Source organism: Indicator indicator, chromosome 30, assembly GCF_027791375.1.
Source record: "Indicator indicator isolate 239-I01 chromosome 30, UM_Iind_1.1, whole genome shotgun sequence".
Taxonomy (NCBI): domain Eukaryota; kingdom Metazoa; phylum Chordata; class Aves; order Piciformes; family Indicatoridae; genus Indicator; species Indicator indicator.
In genome coordinates this window covers 3,684,248-3,700,704 of record NC_072039.1, presented here as the reverse complement: position 1 = coordinate 3,700,704, position 16,457 = coordinate 3,684,248, and the positions used below count along the sequence as shown (strand labels likewise).

Here is a 16,457-nt window from a genome sequence, read left to right as displayed (position 1 = left end):
GTCTGAGCTGGTCAGGTGACAGACACAAGCCCCAGGAGCTGTTGTGCTTCACCTCCCCAAGCAGGGCCACCCCCAAGGGAGAAGGAGAGGTGAAGGCAGCTCAGCTGATTGTGTGGCAAGCAGGGGTTTGTTAATGAATCAACCCCCTCAAAGCCCAGCAGCTCCCTCAGATTTCATGAAGCGCAGCAGGTGGGAGGATCTTGAAAGGTCTTATCCATTCATTGAATTAAATATCCTTGAGTCTAGCCCAAGGCTTAGTAGGGATTAAACCACCCACCAGCCTGAGAGAAGGCACATTCAGAGCTTCTCCAAAGATGCTGGGCTCATTGGCCTGGGCTTGCTGGGCTTGGGAACAGGTTCCTTGCCAGCACAGAAGTAAATCCCACCCTGCATTCCCCTCTCCCAGCCCCTCTCTGACCATGCCCCAGCAGCTCAGCTGTGGTCTCTGGTAGTGGGAAGCTGGGTTGCATGACCAGGGGCTGCAGAGGAATTCTGGAGGAGAAACTGACATAGGCAGAATAAAATCTCCTGCATTGAAACAAGGCAATACGCAATAAATAGATTGGATTCATAATAAATACCAGAGCTGGGCAGATATTGGATACAATTATTCATACCCAGATATGTTGGCGAGGCCATGCATTATTCATGTGGTACTCAGCTAGCCCACGAATGCCAGGAATTCTTTGTTTAATCATGTGTTGACAAACATTATGACTCATTAAATACATTATTCAGAAAACAGTACTTGATCAGGTCTAGTAGACGTGCTGCAGGCACCCAGAGCTTCAGGGTCCCTATTTGCTTTACTCCAGAAGCACTGAATGAGGTTTCCTCCAGAACTGAAGGCACACTCATCGTTTCATCTCACTTTTCCTGGGGTCTCTGTGCTCACTGCTCGAGGGATTTTGTGGTGGAGCCTGGCACTGAATCCTCCCTTGGCTTTTGGGAGAGCTGGGCAGTCACAGCTTCCTTTCTTCCCTTAGTACAAGCAGGCATCACCTGCACATCTGCTCCTCCTTCGAGAGCCTCCCAAGTTGCTATAGGGACCATAAGGGATCTTAGAGGAGATGCATCTTCAGGCACTGCTGCTTGTTATGTGGATGTGTGCTGTGGGAGAAGGTCCCCAGTGACCCCCTGTTCTCCCCCTTCTATGATGGGAAAGCGGCCAGAGGAGTGTGTGTGTGAGCAGAAGTTGTGAGTCAGCTTGAGTGGCAGTGAGTCAGGACTGTGACCCAGGAGCCTGGGCTGAGTAGGAGGGAGAAGTTTAATGAGCTGCGATTGTTCACTTGCTGCTTAGTTTTCTTTCAAGGTGGCTTTCACAGCCCTTAACTCAGAGATCAAGACCCCTCAGTGGAAGCTGTCAAACCAAAAGCCGAGCTCGGGGGCCTGGGTTGAATGAAGACAGACAAGGGAGGGATGATGTCTGAGTGAAGGGCTGGGGCTGCCAGGGGACTGGGGCTGCCAGGGGTGTCTCTTGCTTTTTGACTCGGAGCTCATTTTTTCCAACCCAAGGCATGAAAATTCCACCACGCTGATCGCCTGTGATAGAATCCAAGCTGGTGTAATGATGCCTGTTTCCAAAGGGAGGGCTGGGGCTGGGGCTGGGGCTGGGGCTGCCTCTGATTCAGGCTCGCTGCCTTTGCTCACAGACCAGGGCACCACCAGCCTGCCGGAGTTACAAACTGTCCTGGTGATGATGAAGCACAGCCAGCCAGAGGGACTGGGGTTCAGCAGCTCAGTCCAAGGGCTGCCTCAGAACTCTGTGTTTGGACTACCTCTGGGCACCACACACAGATGGGCACAAAATATGGGGCTCCATCTGAGAGGTGGCCAGAGTTGCCAGAGGGGAAAATGGGGCTTGCAGAAACTTGGTGGCATCTCGAGCTCTGTTGTGCAGCTCAGAGGCAGCAGTGGTTCCCAGGTCTTGCAGGTGTGCCCAAAACTGCCTCCCAAGGGACCCAGTTCTGTGCAAATGCCACAACTAGCTTGTGACATCAGCAGGGACAAGGAGGATGGCCATCACCCCAGTGCTGTGCCAGGCTGAGCTGCTGCCATCATGCAGCACCTCTGCCTCTGCCCAGGGTGCTGTTGGTCCTGTGGGACAAAGGGGACATGCATCCCATGGCACTGCAGCAGGCTGGGCCTTGGGGACACCAACAGTACCCCCATTTGTCACCTTTGTCCTTTGAGGAAGGGTTTGCCCTTGGGTGGGCTGCAGCACAGGCAGCTGTGGTTGTTTTGCTACCTGGGGATGTTCCTGTGCCCTGGGTGCTGCTAAAGGAGGGCTTGGGGTAGGAGCTGTGCCAGGGGTCAGTGCAGAGAGAAGCTGGCATCTGCCTGGGGCTGAGCTGAAGGTCTCTGAGCTGCACAGGGACTGGTGTCCTCAGAGTTACCTGGTAAGGGGGGAGCAAGGGACTTCCTGTGTCCCCATGGGGGGAAATAGGGCTCAGTGGGATTCTCCAGCCCCTCCCAGTGTGATACTGGAGGTGCTCTCCCTGCCACCACCACTCAAATTTTCCAACCATTTCCTTCCTGGCTGTCTGCCCATCCTGGGTGGTTCTGGAGCTTCACAGTATGTAGGACATTGCATTTGGTATCTTCTTCTCGTGCTTCTGGGGTGCATCTAGACATTGTCAGGGGAAGATCTTGTTACTCGTGTTCCTAAGAGGTAAAATCAGCACCACAGCCTCCCTCCCCTGGGTGTGCAAGAGATGGCACCACTCTGCAGGTGCTGGGTGTAAAAATACAGCCTTGGCTGTCAGCTCCCTGTGGGGCCATGCTCCTCTCCCTCCAGCCCAGCTCTCCTCCAGAGCTCTTGTTTTCCCTCCAGCCCAGCTCTCCTCCAGAGCTCTTGCTTTCCCTCCAGAACAGCTCTCCTCCAGAGCTCTTGTTTTCCCTCCCCAGAGCCTTGGCCAGATGGGTGTGGGGTTGTGCATGCCTGGCAAGTGCCACTTCTTGTCTGGAGCAGCTGCTGCTGCTCCTTTTTCCGTTTCGTTCTGCAGAAGGGAGGTGAGAGGAGGAGGGGAAATAGGAAATGTTGTGCCTGCATTTGAGATTCTCTTTGAGGATTTACTGTTGCAGTGGGGTGGGTTCTTAGTGGGTATCTATAGTAACGCTGCAGCCAGCTATGGTTTTCTGGAGAGCAGCATTCCCTAACTTCCAGTTGTGCAATTTGTTTCTAGACCCTCTTCTTCTGTTGCTCCCTGGCACTGAGAGTCTTTGTGCTGTGTGACTGAGCCATCCCCATGGCTCCCTCATCATCTTGTTACTCATTTGTGGGCATGAGGATGTTCAAACCCTTCCTGGAGAAAACATCCACATATAAACCACCCATTGATAAACCACCCAGGGATAAACCATCCATGGACAAACTGTCCAGGCACTGCACAGGCCAGAGGCATGGTGTGCAGTTAATTATTCTGAGGCAGGATCCCAGGGCACTGTTCATTTTTAATTACTCTTACCCCTTTCTGAAGAGGTCTCATTTGTTGAAACCTGGCAAAACAGGGTATGGTCCCTGGAGGCAGAGGTGCTGCCCTTGGGAAATGGGCACCAGTGGGAGCAGATGAAGGAGAGAAGAAGTCAGGCGGCTTTAAAATGGACAAGAAGACAATGTAGGGAAACTAAAAACAAACAAGGGAAGGGAAGGGAAGGGAAGGGAAGGGAAGGGAAGGGAAGGGAAGGGAAGGGAAGGGAAGGGAAGGGAAGGGAAGGGAAGGGAAGGGAAGGGAAGGGAAGGGAAGGGAAATGCCTTTCCTTTACAGATGAGAAGCCCCACTGTGTGGTTCCCATGGGGGTGCAGGATGGAGGATGCTCCCTTTGGAGTGGGATGAGATGGCTTTCCTTGTGCCCAGTTCCAGGCAGCACTGCTGGGGGTCAGCTGGTCCCTCCCAAGGCAGCCAGCACCCTCCAGGTCCTCTCTGGGATTTCAGGAGCTGTGAGCAGAGGCTGTGTGCGAGCACTAACTTTGCTCTTCTGTCATCTCTCCTGATGCCTGGAAATGGGCTGGGAAGCAGCAGAGAAATGACTCATTAGCTGCCAGCTCAGGGAAGGCATTTATAGCTCTGCCATGGAAAGCAGCCTGTGCTCAGCAGCCTGTGCTCAGCAGCTCCGTCACTGCCCGCAGGCTGTGTCACCGCCTGTGCCCTGGGACCCAGCCCTGCCAGGGCCCCACTGGGGTTGGGAGAGCTTCTTGTGGCTGAGGTGTGGTGTGTTTTGCAGGCTGGGTCTGCAAATGCCTCCTGCTTTTGTCTGCATGTTGGGAGAGGAGGCAGAGGACCTCCTACATGTTCCTCCATGGGACAGGGAGGTCCCCAGCACCAAGGGACACCCTGGGAGCTGACACACTCAGAAGAGTGCCCAAGCTCCTTGGTGCAGAGGGGGGTTTTTCCTGGCCATGCAGTCTGAGAATGGATTTAGGCAGAGCAGCTGGACAGGATGGGCAGGATGCAGCTGGGCTGGCAGCAGCTCAGAATAGTTTTGCTTTAGTCAGTGATGACTTTGATGTTTTTATGGAAGAACCATTTGGATGTTTGGGGCCCTGGGTTGCTTTCCTGACAGTGCCTGGGCTGGGGTATGGCAGTGCAGGGTCATGATCTAGTGTGGGGTGTCCCTGCCCATGGCAGCGGGGTTGGAACTAGATGATCCTTGTGGTCCCTTCCAACCCTGACTGATTGATTCTATGATGTTCAGGGGTTTTGAGCATCTCCTGGGAGGGACCCTAACCCCGGCAGGTGACAGCCATCCCAAGGAGCACAGGAGCCAGGATGGGGTTGGAGCAGGAGAGATGGCCATGGCGGCTGTGGGGTTCAGCTGGGTGTGCAGGTAGCTCCGTGTGGGGGCTGTGTGATGGAGCTGGGAGACACGGTGTAGCACAGCCTCTGCCTCCTGCATCATCCCTCTGCTTCCCCAGAACTGGTCCCACTATCCCAGTAGCCTTGGGTCTCAGCTGCAGAGGTACAGCAGAACAAGATATTGGATGTCACACTGAAACATTATGAGCGGCCGTGGCTGGACTGTAGCAGTGGATTGATGTCCTCCAGCTGCCTGTAAGGAAGGTGCCTTGTCACTGACCTGGGCAATGGTGGCCTCAAAGTTGTCCCCTCACTGCGGGGGGACCTGCTGTGTAGTGGGGTAGCCCCTTCCCTCCTGCCATCACCTCCCCTCTCCTCGGCAGCCCTGCTAAACCTGTGCTTGTTGCAGGATCTCAGTCTGTGACGAGGACAAGTTCCGCCACAACGAGTTCATCGGGGAGACGCGGATCCCACTCAAGAAACTGAAGCCCAACCAGACCAAAAACTTCAACATCTGCCTGGAGAAGCAGCTGCCGGTGAGTGGGGTGTTCAGAGCAGTGTCCCCCACTGTGAGCTTGCAGGTAGAGCAGCTTCTTCCTGGGGCAAGGAGTGTTTGATCCCTCAGACGTGCTCAGGGGTGGGGTGAGCATCCCTGGCACAATGAGTGCTGGGCTGTCCTGGAGCAGCCCCTGGACTCGCTGTGTTCCCTCCCCAGATAGATAAAACAGAGGACAAGTCGCTGGAGGAGCGTGGCCGGATCCTCATCTCGCTCAAGTACAGCTCACAGAAGCAGGGGCTGCTGGTGGGCATCATCCGCTGCGCCCACCTGGCCGCCATGGACGCCAATGGCTACTCCGACCCCTACGTCAAAACGTGAGTGAGGCTCTGTGCCCGGGCACCGCCGCCGCTGCTGCCAGCCCTTGGCCGAGCCAAGCCGGCCCCTCCTGCCTGTCCCTGCAGAGGAAATGAATTGATCTCCTTAGGAGATGCAAATGAGGGCGTCGCGGCAGCAGCTTCCAGTCCCCTGCCGCCTTATTGCCCGGCAAGTGTTTTACAGCCCTTCAAAGCACGGCGGGTAGGGGGAGGTGCCCGGTGGCCATGCCCCGGGCACTGCATTGTCCCTGCTGGTTGGGCAGTGCCCCCCTGCCGGGCTCAGCACTGCCCACTGGCACTGCCCTTGCATGAGAGAGGGTCTGTAGCAGGGACCCAGGCCTGGGGACAGAACTGACAGCCCAAAGCAGGCAGATATGGTTGGGTTTTGCTGATGGCACAGCCCTAGCCTGGCAGGTGGTGGGTCTCAGCATGGAGAAGAGTATTGCCCAAGTAAGATGAAGCCTGTGCCTGATGGTCCTGGACCTTGCTCAGCACCTGTGCTTTGCTTTCCAATGAACCCCAGCCTTTGCTTTTCCTGCTGGTGAGCCCTCAGCCTTTTCACTCTTGGAAGCCCACACTATCCCTCTTGGGATGGGGATGGCTCCTGGGTGAGGTCTGGTCCTCCTGGCTGGTGGCACAGGGGCACCAGTGTCCTGGGGACAGGCAATTAATTGCCCCCTTCCACAGGTGCCAAGGGAGAGGAGGCTCTAGCCCAGCTCCCAGCCCGACATCGGCAAGGCTCTAATTACATGTGTCTAATTAGGTCAGATAGCACTTTAATCGCAGCCCAGGGCTGGGGTGACTCCAGGGCCTGGTTAACAGAGCCCAGGGCACGTGTACAGGTCCCACTGACACTTTGCAATGTAAATGACTTGGAATAGCCTTCCTGCTGGAAAATGCCAGCAATATTAAAAACAAAAGAGGCATTCAAATGGCTCTGCTGGGCTGCTGGTACTCAGCCTCGCCCAGGTGGCTTGTACAGGGGTTAAGAGAAGCTGAGGAAGAACATAGTTTGCTATTGCAGAGCTGGGCTGGCATGGGGCCCTGCACCACCACAGCTCCTGGGTTTGGGTGGATGACATTTTTCAAACTTACACTCTGCAAAGCACAGGGGAGCCAGGGCTGAGCCCTCCCTGTGCCCATTCTATAATCCCTGTCCCCAGGGTGCTGACCCACAAGGATGCTGTTTGGTAAGGCAGAGTTACTGGGAGGCCAGTAACAGAGTTTACTGGCAGCACCTTTCACCTTCCTGTGTAATTGTTAGGAGCGAAGGTGTTTGCATAAAAATCCACTCATGCTCTTTTAAATGCTCCTGGGAGGCTCAGTCCTTGGAGTTAAGATCATTCCTGCTGTACACAGTTGTTTTTAGGTGCCCCTGGTGCTATCTGCAGTAGGCTGTATCAGCAGACAGACAAGTGATGCTTCTTGGAGCAAGCCCTCATTTTTTAATTATGAGCAAGATCAGGAAAGTGTAATGAGGAAGAAGCACTGATGTTTAAAGGAGCAGCACCAAGACAAAACAATGAAGGATTTGCTTTGGCCTGGCCCAGATATGAGGTGTCCTCTCTGCTTGAGGACACTTAATTCCATTTGCTTTCTGGCCCTGCAGGGAAAGCAGTGCCAGAAGCTGTGACTGCTGCACTTGCTCCTGCATGTGGGTTCTGCCTCCTGGCAAGGCTCTGGATGAACAACCCAGTCTCAGAGTTCCAGGTCTGGACTGGGAGCATTTGATTTAGGATGCTGGGAGCATGTGTGTGGTGCCAGTGTCCCCTAGGGACTGGAGATGGGATAATTGGTGCTCTTGATGGCAGCCAGCAACTTACCTAACCCGGGGACATGCTGCTTCCTTACAGACATTCCCAGCATTTTGGCAGGGGAGTAGGCAGCTGCAGCTCCAGGGGCCTCAGCCACCCATTTCACCCTGCTTATGCAGCTGCAGGTGCCCCAACCTGTGCCCAGGTTGCAGGGGAGGGCCTGGGCAGTTCTGCCTGGCTTCCTCTCTGGGAGGGGTATGGGACCTGAGTGTGACTCTGCCGTGTTGATTTCCTTGCAGTTACTTGAAACCAGATGAGGACAAGAAATCAAAGCATAAGACAGCAGTGAAGAAGAAGACACTGAACCCCGAGTTCAACGAGGTAGGTTTTCACCAGCTGTGGTTCTCACCTAAGGGCTTTTTTCAGTCCTTAGACCTAAAAGGAGGAAAAAAACCCCTGAACACCTCAGTCGTTAGGTGAGGGGTGGAGGTTGAGTTCCCTGTGGGTGGCAAAAGACAACAGGCCAGGGAAGAGCCCAGCACGGTTCATGCTGACTCTGTCTTCATCCCCCACAGGAGTTTTGCTATGAGATAAAGCATGGAGACCTGGCCAAAAAGACCTTGGAAGTCACAGTGTGGGACTACGATATTGGGAAATCAAATGATTTCATAGGTGAGTGAGCGGAGCACTCCAGATCCTCCTCAGCCTCTTTTGTTTTATCTTCACCTTCTGTGCCTCCTCTTTTTTCATCCACTGCTCTTCTGCAGTTCTCCAGCCTTCTGGTTTGTGCTCCATCTCCATGTTCCGCTCTGTTCTGCTTTTATCTTTCCTACACATCCTCTTTCCTGAGCCTCCTCTCCTGCAGCCAGCCCCCACTGATCCTTACTTCTGTGAGGAGCACCCAAGCAGGGAGCAGACACAGCTTCCTCCCCTCTTCTCTTTTCAGATACTTTCTTTATGAATAAAGCCCAGGCTTAACAGGGAGGTTCCATTTATCTCTGTTGGACACCTAGGTTTGCTGTGATTCTGTTACTGATCACTGTGATTTATTGCCAACAAGCACCCAGCACCTCTGACAGCCACTGCAATGCAATGAGCAACCAGCCCTTGGCACAAGAACAAGCAGCTTGGGGCAGGTCCCAGACTACAGCCATGAGGGGCTAGGGAAGCTGGGCTGTGACTGCCCATGTGTCCCCTCAGGTTGTGACATCAGGTGCCAGGAGGGCACAATCTGGCTTCATCCTTCAGCATCTCCCAGCACTACACTCTGGCATCCCCTGGTGTCCCTGCATCCCCTGGCATCCCTTGGCACCCCTCAGCACTCCCTGGTGTCCCTGCATCCCCTGGCACCCCTCGGCACCCCTCAGCACTCCCTGGTGTCCCTGCATCCCCTGGCACCCCTCGGCACCCCTCAGCACTCCCTGGTGTCCCTGCATCCCCTGGCACCCCTTGGAACCCCTCAGCACTCCCTGATGTCCCTCCATCTCCTGGCATCCCCTTGCACCTCTCGGCACTCCCTGGCATGCCTCTCAGGGCTGATGCTCACCCCCTCCTCTGGCTCTCCCTGCCTGTCTCTGCAGGTGGTGTGGTGCTGGGCATCAACGCCAAGGGCGAGCGGCTGAAGCATTGGTTCGACTGCCTGAAGAACAAGGACAAGAAGATCGAGCGCTGGCACACGCTCACCAACGAGCTGCCAGGGGCCGTCCTCAGCGACTGAGCGCCACGGAGCCGCTCCCGGGGTGGGCACAGCTCTGCCAGCCACAGCCTTTGGACTGCTCTGGTTTATGGCTCTGGACACAGGGGATGGTGGCACCGGGGCAGCCGGGAGAGCAGAACAGCCCTCACCACAGCCCGGCTGCAAGGAAGCCCTTCCCAGGGCCCAGGGCAGCAGCGGTTTGCTCTGCCCAGCAGGTCCCAAGCCCTGAGGCTTGTCCCAGAGGCCTCTCTGCACCCTGCCACGCTCCTGCCCCGCGCAGGCACGGCCAGGTGCCTCCACACACCTGCATGCACTGCAGCTCTGCCTCCTCTCCTGACTCTGCTCTACGGAATCAGCTCCTCGCTGCCTTGCAACCCAGTGGCAAAATGAATGCATCTGTCTCGTTTGTGTGTCTCAGCTGAGCAAAAGGCCTCACTACACACCTGGAGCTGTTTGCTCAAGGCCGTCCTGCCGCGTCGCTGGTGGTTTGTCAGTCTCTGTGGTTTGGGCCTCAACAGCCTTTTATGCATTTAAAGCTCCTCCGTCGGAATGGTTGTGTCCCCTGATAACCTCGGAAGACTCTTTGCTTTCCTTCCAGGAACGTTGTGCTCGTCCTCTCCAGTCACCCATGTGAAGTGAACCAGGCAGGCTGACAGCACTGTGCAAGACCACAGCTTCCCTCTCATGCTCCCCAGGACTGGGTGGCTGCACAGGTTCAGAAGTTGGGGGGGAGGGGAAAAAAAAAAAAAAAGCTCTCACGCTGCCTTCCCAGCAGCTGCTCTCCCAGGGAAACTATTTCTTCCCACCTGGAGCCACACTGCCAGGCTTCAGCATGGCTATTTTGCCAGCAAAGCCACCTTTCAGGAGACTTTTTTTTTTTTTTCCTATCGATTTTTCCCCTTGTCAACCTTTTTGCACCTCAAAACCCAACCAAGAGGCTTTAAGCTGTGAGCTGAGCCCCCGGTGTGTTTGCAGAGACGCTCAGGGTTGGTTCATTTTCTGTCTCAAACAGCATCCAAACCAAATTTCTGTGTTCAGCACAGTAATAATTCGATCATTTAGTAGTAACAATCCCAGTTCTCAGCCTCTTTGCATCCTGTGGGGTGAATCCTTGGGGGAAGATGGAGCTCCATATCTCATCCCACCGGGCGCTGGCTCTTGTGCAAACACGACGGCTGTCATGTTTGCACAAGAGCCAGCACCCAGTGGGATGAGCTGAAATTTTCCACTGAATGCTTCACCACCACCCCCCAGGAATTTTGGCAGCCTCTAACCCATAATTTCATTGCTGGTTCCCCATCAGCTTCCCTGTAGCTCTGTGTGTGTGTGTGTGTGCATTTCCAATTTCTTTCTTTTTTCCCTTTGGAAAACAATTGGGATCTCAAAACGCTGATTGTGTTACACTTTGTTTGATTTTGGGGGGAGGAGAGGGGGAAATCACCAAACCAATGTTCCTAGGGGATTTTTTTTTATTATTATTATTAGACAACTTCATATTTGTAATCTGGAATAGGCTGCCCAGGGAGGTTGTGGATGCCTCCTCCCTGGGGGTGTTCAAGGCCAGGTTGGATGAGGCCTTGAACAGCTGAGTCTAGTTGAGAGGTGTTGCTGCCCATGGTGGGGAGGTTGGAGATGATCTCTATGATCCCTTCCAACCTAAAGCCATCCTAGGCTTCTACAGATCTGCACGGATCTTCTTTGAATGCTGGCAGCACCTCAAGTAGGCTGTTCCCAACTAATCCTCTCTGTCACTGGTCCAGCACCTTAAAACCTGGTTTAGGATTTGAGCTTCCATGAGCACCAGGGTTGGCTGTGCCTCCCTTTTCCTGCAAAGTCACTTTCAATCCATTGGTTTTTCAGCAGATCCTGCCATGGAGTTGGTTTATGCCTGGAGGTGGAGTAGGCCATGCTGTGTGTGTGGGTCCCTTCACTTTGTACCCCAGTCTTTTCTAAGGGATGGTCCAGCTGTCCATCCCAGCTGCATGCAGAGTGGTGGTCGTCATGCCCGGCCTTGTGAGATGTTTGATACAGATGTTTTGCTACCATGTGAAGGCTGCAGAAACTCTCTGTACCTGCATCCTGAACGATTTTTCTATTTCAGTATTATCTCTCTGTGTACTTTTTGTCAGATTTGTTAATATTTATAATGAGAAACTAAAATAAAAAGGGGGAAAAAAACCCCAGCAAAGTCGCTGCCAGCAGTTTAAGTTTGTGATCTCCCCACGTGGGTACTGCGGTGCATGAACTCTGTGTGGCACAGCACTCCTTGGAGCACCAGGTGAGGCCACAGCTGGAGTACTGGGTCCAGTTCTGGGCTCCCCAGTTCAAGAGAGACAGGGAACTACTGGGGAGAGTCCAGCTGAGGGGACTGGAGCATCTGACAAGGAAAGGCTGAGACCTGGGGCTGTTTAGCCTGGAGAAGAGCAGCCTGAGAGGGGATCTGACAATGCTGATCAAAAGCTAAAGGGTGGGGGGCAAGAGGATGGGGCCAGACTCTTCAGTGGTGCCCAGTGATGGGAATAGAGGCAATGGGCACAACCTAGAACCCAGGAGGTTCCACCTAACCATAAGGAAAAGCTTCTTTGCTGTGAGGTTGGTGGAGCCCTGGAGCAGGCTGTCCAGAGAGGTGGTGGAGTCTCTTTCTCTGGAGAGACTCCCAACCCACCTGGACAGTGTGATCCTGGGCAACCTGATGTAGGTGAACCTGCATTAGCAAGGGACTGATCTCCAGAGGTCCCTTCCAACCCCCTCCATGTTGGGATTCTGTGAGCGACCCACAGACATGAGATGAAGTTCTGAGGCCAAATGAAGACTCAAGGAGTGGGAGATGACTTTTAAACCAGCACACGGGGTGCTGCTTGACTTTGTTCTCCACTTTGCAGTCTCTTGCTTCTGAAAAAAACTCCCACAAACCAAAAAACAAACAACCCTATAATGTTTCTGACTCCACATCCCCACTTTCACTGGGGACCCTGCTGTGTCAGCAGGGTGCTGTGAGGTTGTACAGGTTCTGGAGGGTGGAAGGGAGATTAGGAGGATTAAACCCCACTAAATCTCTGGCCATTCTGCAGTTTCCATTAACTTCTCATCACTTAAGGTGCTCTTCAGTAGCATTAGCAGAGGGGGGGATAGAGGCACCTTGGGCAATGCCTGTCTCTGAGCCAAGCCTGTGCATGGATTTTGCCATCTCCGATGCTGTGATCATCCTGGGATGAAGATGCTGAGACCTCTCCCTGTGCTGGGAGGGAGGCAAGTGCTGGCCCCACTCCTCATGTAATGTATATTTTCCACCCCTTGCCTCCCCATACTTTGTATTTTCAGAAGTTAATATTCAGGCCATGTGTGGCCAGGCTGGTCATGAGTACTAAAGGCAATAACAGAATCACAGAACCATAGAGTGGTTTGGGTTGGAAGGGACCTCCAAAGGTCATCTAGTCCAATCCCCCCTGCAGTGAGCAGGGACATCCTCCACTAGAGCACGTTGCTCAGAACCTTGTTGAGCCTGACCTTTGGGCCTGTGTTCCTGGGCACCCTGTTTGGGGAACAACAGCCAGTCCCAGGTGCTGGGTAGGGTTCAGGCTCATGGAGGAAGGCAGCTGGGATGCACTGTTCAGCCATCAGCTGTGGTTTGAGTCACTCTTCATCCCCTCCAGAATGAAGAGCTGATTATCAAAGGGGAGGAGGACAAACCCTTCAGATTGAAAAACAGCTTAAGGTATTTGACTGCAAAGCTCCCTGGGCACGTCAGACCCTCCTGTGGTATAAAGGGAGGTTCACTCCTTGCTTTTGGGGAGGGTCACCTACAGCAGCTGGCCTGGTGCTGCTGCTCCAGAAGGAGACCAATGGACTCGGACTCCTCCAACAGCTCTCAGGAGCCCCCAAATAACAGCACCCCAGGGCCCTACGATGGTCCCCAGTGGCCCCACCAGGCTCCACGAAGCATGTACCTGTCAGTGGCTGTGCTGATGGGCTTCGTTGTGGTCACTGCATCGGTTGTGAACGGCTTGGTCATTGTGGTGTCCATCAGGTACAAGAAGCTGCGGTCCCCCCTCAACTACATCCTGGTGAACCTGGCCGTGGCCGACCTGCTGGTGACGCTCTGCGGCAGCTCCGTCAGCTTCTCCAACAACATCAACGGATTCTTTGTCTTTGGCAAGCGGATGTGCGAGCTGGAGGGCTTCATGGTCTCCCTGACAGGTAAGGAGAGGAACCCTGAGAGCTGTCTTGGTCTTTGGTTGGTGCTTTTGTGTTTAACAGATAAGCCCTGGGGGTGGTTTCATCAGCTGCTTGAACCTCCTGCAGTCAATGCTTTCATGCAGGATGTCAGACTGGTGTCCATCAGCTGTTCTTTAGCACAGGGGAGGGTCAGGTAGATGGTTGGCTGTGCCAGGGCACCACAGCTTCTGGCTTGGTCTTCATAGTGCAGGAAATGTCTCTGGGGCACATTGGGAGTCCTTGCTCAGGATGTGCTTCAGGGGGGTGCTGGCTGCTGTGTCAGCACACTGGTGCTTTGTGTGCCCTGGAAACATGAAACTGCACAAACCCTTTGGTCCAGGACACTCCAGTGGGCTTCACCATGCTGCATCACAGATGCCCAACTGCCAGCATCATTTTTAAGGGTCAGATCTCCTCATAGCTCTCCCTGGCATAAAAACCTTCTCTTATACCACTTCCTTCCACAGCTCTTCATCATTATCTGCCACATCCTGGGGTGGGCACCAGGGCAGTAGGAGGCCTGTTCCTAAGAGACAAACCCTCCTCCTCCCCCAGGTATCGTGGGGCTGTGGTCCCTGGCCATCCTGGCCTTCGAGCGCTACATTGTCATCTGCAGACCTCTGGGAGACTTCCGATTCCAGCACCGGCATGCGGTCAGCGGCTGTGCCTTCACCTGGAGCTGGTCACTGCTCTGGACAACTCCACCACTCATGGGCTGGAGCAGCTATGTGCCTGAAGGTAGGGCAGATGTGCTTCAGACTCCACAGTGCTATCTTCTTGCACGTCATGTTTCAGGTAGGGCTAGTTGGAGAGTATTTAAAATGTGAGCACCTCCTGCTTGCTCAGTCAGTAAGCCTCTCTTGGAGGTTGCTCCCCATTGCACAACACACTGCAGCCCTTCCTACACATCTGATGGACCCTGCTAGTCCTGATGCTGTTTTGGGAGCCTGTTACTGAGCCCCATCCAAGCCTTTGGTCTGTTCAGGGTTGGTTTGAAATTTTTTTTGTTCCAGGTCTGAGAACATCTTGTGGCCCCAACTGGTACACTGGTGGCAGCCACAACAACAGCTACATCTTGGCCTTGTTTGTCACCTGCTTTGTGATGCCCCTCAGCCTGATTCTCTTCTCCTACACCAACTTGGTGATGACCCTGCGCTGGGTAAGTGCAGCAGGTGCAGCTGAGTTACTGCCTTTCCCCTCCCAACCCTGCAGGTGAGGCACATGGGGATGAAGAGCCTCGTGGCAGCTTTTTGTGACAGTCAGTGGAGCTGGCATCTCCTGCTGCTGCTGCCAGAGCAGCTGAGGGAAGGAGACACTGCTGGGAGCTGTTAACAGGAGTCTCTCTCTCTCTCTTCCAAACTCCTCACAGGCTGCGGCGCAGCAGAAGGAGTCGGACACCACGCAGCAGGCCGAGCGGGAGGTGACGCGCATGGTGGTCGCGATGGTGATTGCCTTCCTCATCTGCTGGCTGCCCTACACCACCTTTGCCCTGGTGGTGGCCACCAACAAAGACATCGTCATCCAGCCAGCTCTTGCCTCCCTGCCCTCCTACTTCTCCAAGACCGCCACCATTTACAACCCAATCATCTATGTCTTCATGAACAAACAGGTGAGAGCGAGAGCTGGTAGCTAACGAAAGCACAGCTTCTCTGGGGCTCCTGGAGAACAGCTTCATGGCCTCATAAAGCCTGGAGGACCCCACCCTGTCTGCAGGCACAGACACAGGCCTGATCCAGGCATTACGATGTAAGCAGCAAGGATTTGGGAAATAAAATGGCAAGGGAGGGAGCAGCCTCTGAGCCTGAGCAAGAGCTCATTTTCTGCTTCCATGATTTGATGGGGTCAGGGAACTTAATTTTAGATCACAAACTGCTCATTGAGCAGACAAAGCAAACAGAATGAAACTTTTATTGTCAATAAACCACTGGAGTCTGCAAACAGTTGGGCTGGGAACTGAGATCTCACTCGGAACAGAACAAGTTCTTCACAGAGAGAGTGGTTGGCCATTGGAATGGGCTGCCCAGGGAGGTGGTGGAGTCACCATCCCTGGAGGTGTTCAAGAGGGGATTGGACGTGGCACTTGGTGCCATGGTTTAGATAGTCATGAGGTTTAGGGTGACAGGTTGGACTCGATGATCTTTGAGGTCTCTTCCAACCTTCTTGATTCTATGATTCTAAGTGTCCACCCCCAGCCTCTGCCAGCGAGCCTCAAGCTGGACAACAGCTTTCTCTCACAACCACAACCTGTGTTTTCCCTGCTCAGTTTCAGGGCTGTCTGCTGAAAATGGTCTGCTGTGGTCACCATCCCTGGGGGACAGGGAAAACTGCTCCCGCTGCTCCCAGACCCCAGGTGGGTGCCACTGCAGACCAGCTGCAGAAGATGTCACCATCCCCCCCTGTTTAACTGCTGCCAGATCCTGCCTGCACCAGCATCAGCTTTGGGCTCAGCCTGTCCCACCCAGCCTCATCTGACACAGACACAGAGAAGGGCCTGGTGCTGTAGCTGCTCCCCATGGCCAGGGGATGAGTGGCACTTGGAGGTTGGAGAGGTCCCCAGCAACCCTCACAGTGCTCCCCAGAAAGACATGACCTTATCTTCTTGCAGGAGGAGCCATCCCTTCATGGGATAAACTGCAAAGGTTTCTTTCCATCTCCTAAGGAAGGACCCCCCTGCCCCCAATCCCTTCCAGCCCCTCACCTCAGGGAGCTGGGAGTTGTTTAAGAACACAGACCCCATCAGTCATTCTCCTCAATGCAAAACATCCCAAGCTCTTGTTTGGTCCTGGAGTCAGGCTGAACATGGCCCAGCTGTGCTGCCACCTCCAAAGTGGTGCATAGGACAGAGCTGCACCTTCCCCACCCCTAGACAGACTGAGTCCTGTTTGTATTGCCTGATCTCTCTGTGAAGGTCATGCTGTGAAACTGGCAACAATCCAGCAGGAATGTTGGAGTGCAGACTGTTAATAAACATTAATAAACACTGACATGTTGACATGCATCTCTTTTACCAACTGATGGAAGGTTCCACAGAAAACCCTTCACCTCCTGCTACTACAGCTGCCACTTCTCTCATGGCAAGTGCCACATATGCCACCATAACGGAGAGCAAGAAAAACACCATGG

The 16,457-nt window shown here is 54.0% G+C and overlaps 2 protein-coding genes across 2 annotated transcripts in view; both read left to right on the top strand.

The window, feature by feature from the left end:
• DOC2B (double C2 domain beta) overlaps nucleotides 1-9,140 on the top strand; it is a 35,509-nt gene extending 26,369 nt beyond the window's left edge. Inside the window, exons 5-9 of the mRNA XM_054394504.1 lie at nucleotides 5,206-5,332; nucleotides 5,512-5,669; nucleotides 7,723-7,804; nucleotides 7,999-8,095; nucleotides 9,004-9,140. Coding sequence (XP_054250479.1) covers nucleotides 5,206-5,332; nucleotides 5,512-5,669; nucleotides 7,723-7,804; nucleotides 7,999-8,095; nucleotides 9,004-9,140 — 601 coding nt within the window. The remainder of the gene's footprint in view (nucleotides 1-5,205; nucleotides 5,333-5,511; nucleotides 5,670-7,722; nucleotides 7,805-7,998; nucleotides 8,096-9,003) is intronic.
• A 3,821-nt stretch (nucleotides 9,141-12,961) lies between these two features.
• Nucleotides 12,962-15,738, top strand: LOC128977062 (pinopsin). The gene is made up of 5 exons (XM_054394531.1): nucleotides 12,962-13,316; nucleotides 13,890-14,072; nucleotides 14,348-14,493; nucleotides 14,704-14,943; nucleotides 15,598-15,738. The coding sequence occupies exons 1-5, from the start codon at nucleotides 12,962-12,964 to the stop codon at nucleotides 15,736-15,738; spliced, it is 1,065 nt and encodes a 354-aa protein (XP_054250506.1).
• The last annotated feature ends 719 nt before the right edge of the window (nucleotides 15,739-16,457 follow it).

Excerpts from the sequence above, each read along its gene's own strand:
- LOC128977062 (XM_054394531.1), top strand. The coding sequence starts at position 12,962 with ATGGACTCGGACTCCTCCAACAGCTCTCAGGAGCCCCCAAATAACAGC. Across the intron at positions 14,073-14,347 it reads GAGCAGCTATGTGCCTGAAG|GTCTGAGAACATCTTGTGGC; the intron begins GTAGGGCAGATG and ends TTTTTGTTCCAG. Across the intron at positions 14,494-14,703 it reads TGGTGATGACCCTGCGCTGG|GCTGCGGCGCAGCAGAAGGA; the intron begins GTAAGTGCAGCA and ends AACTCCTCACAG.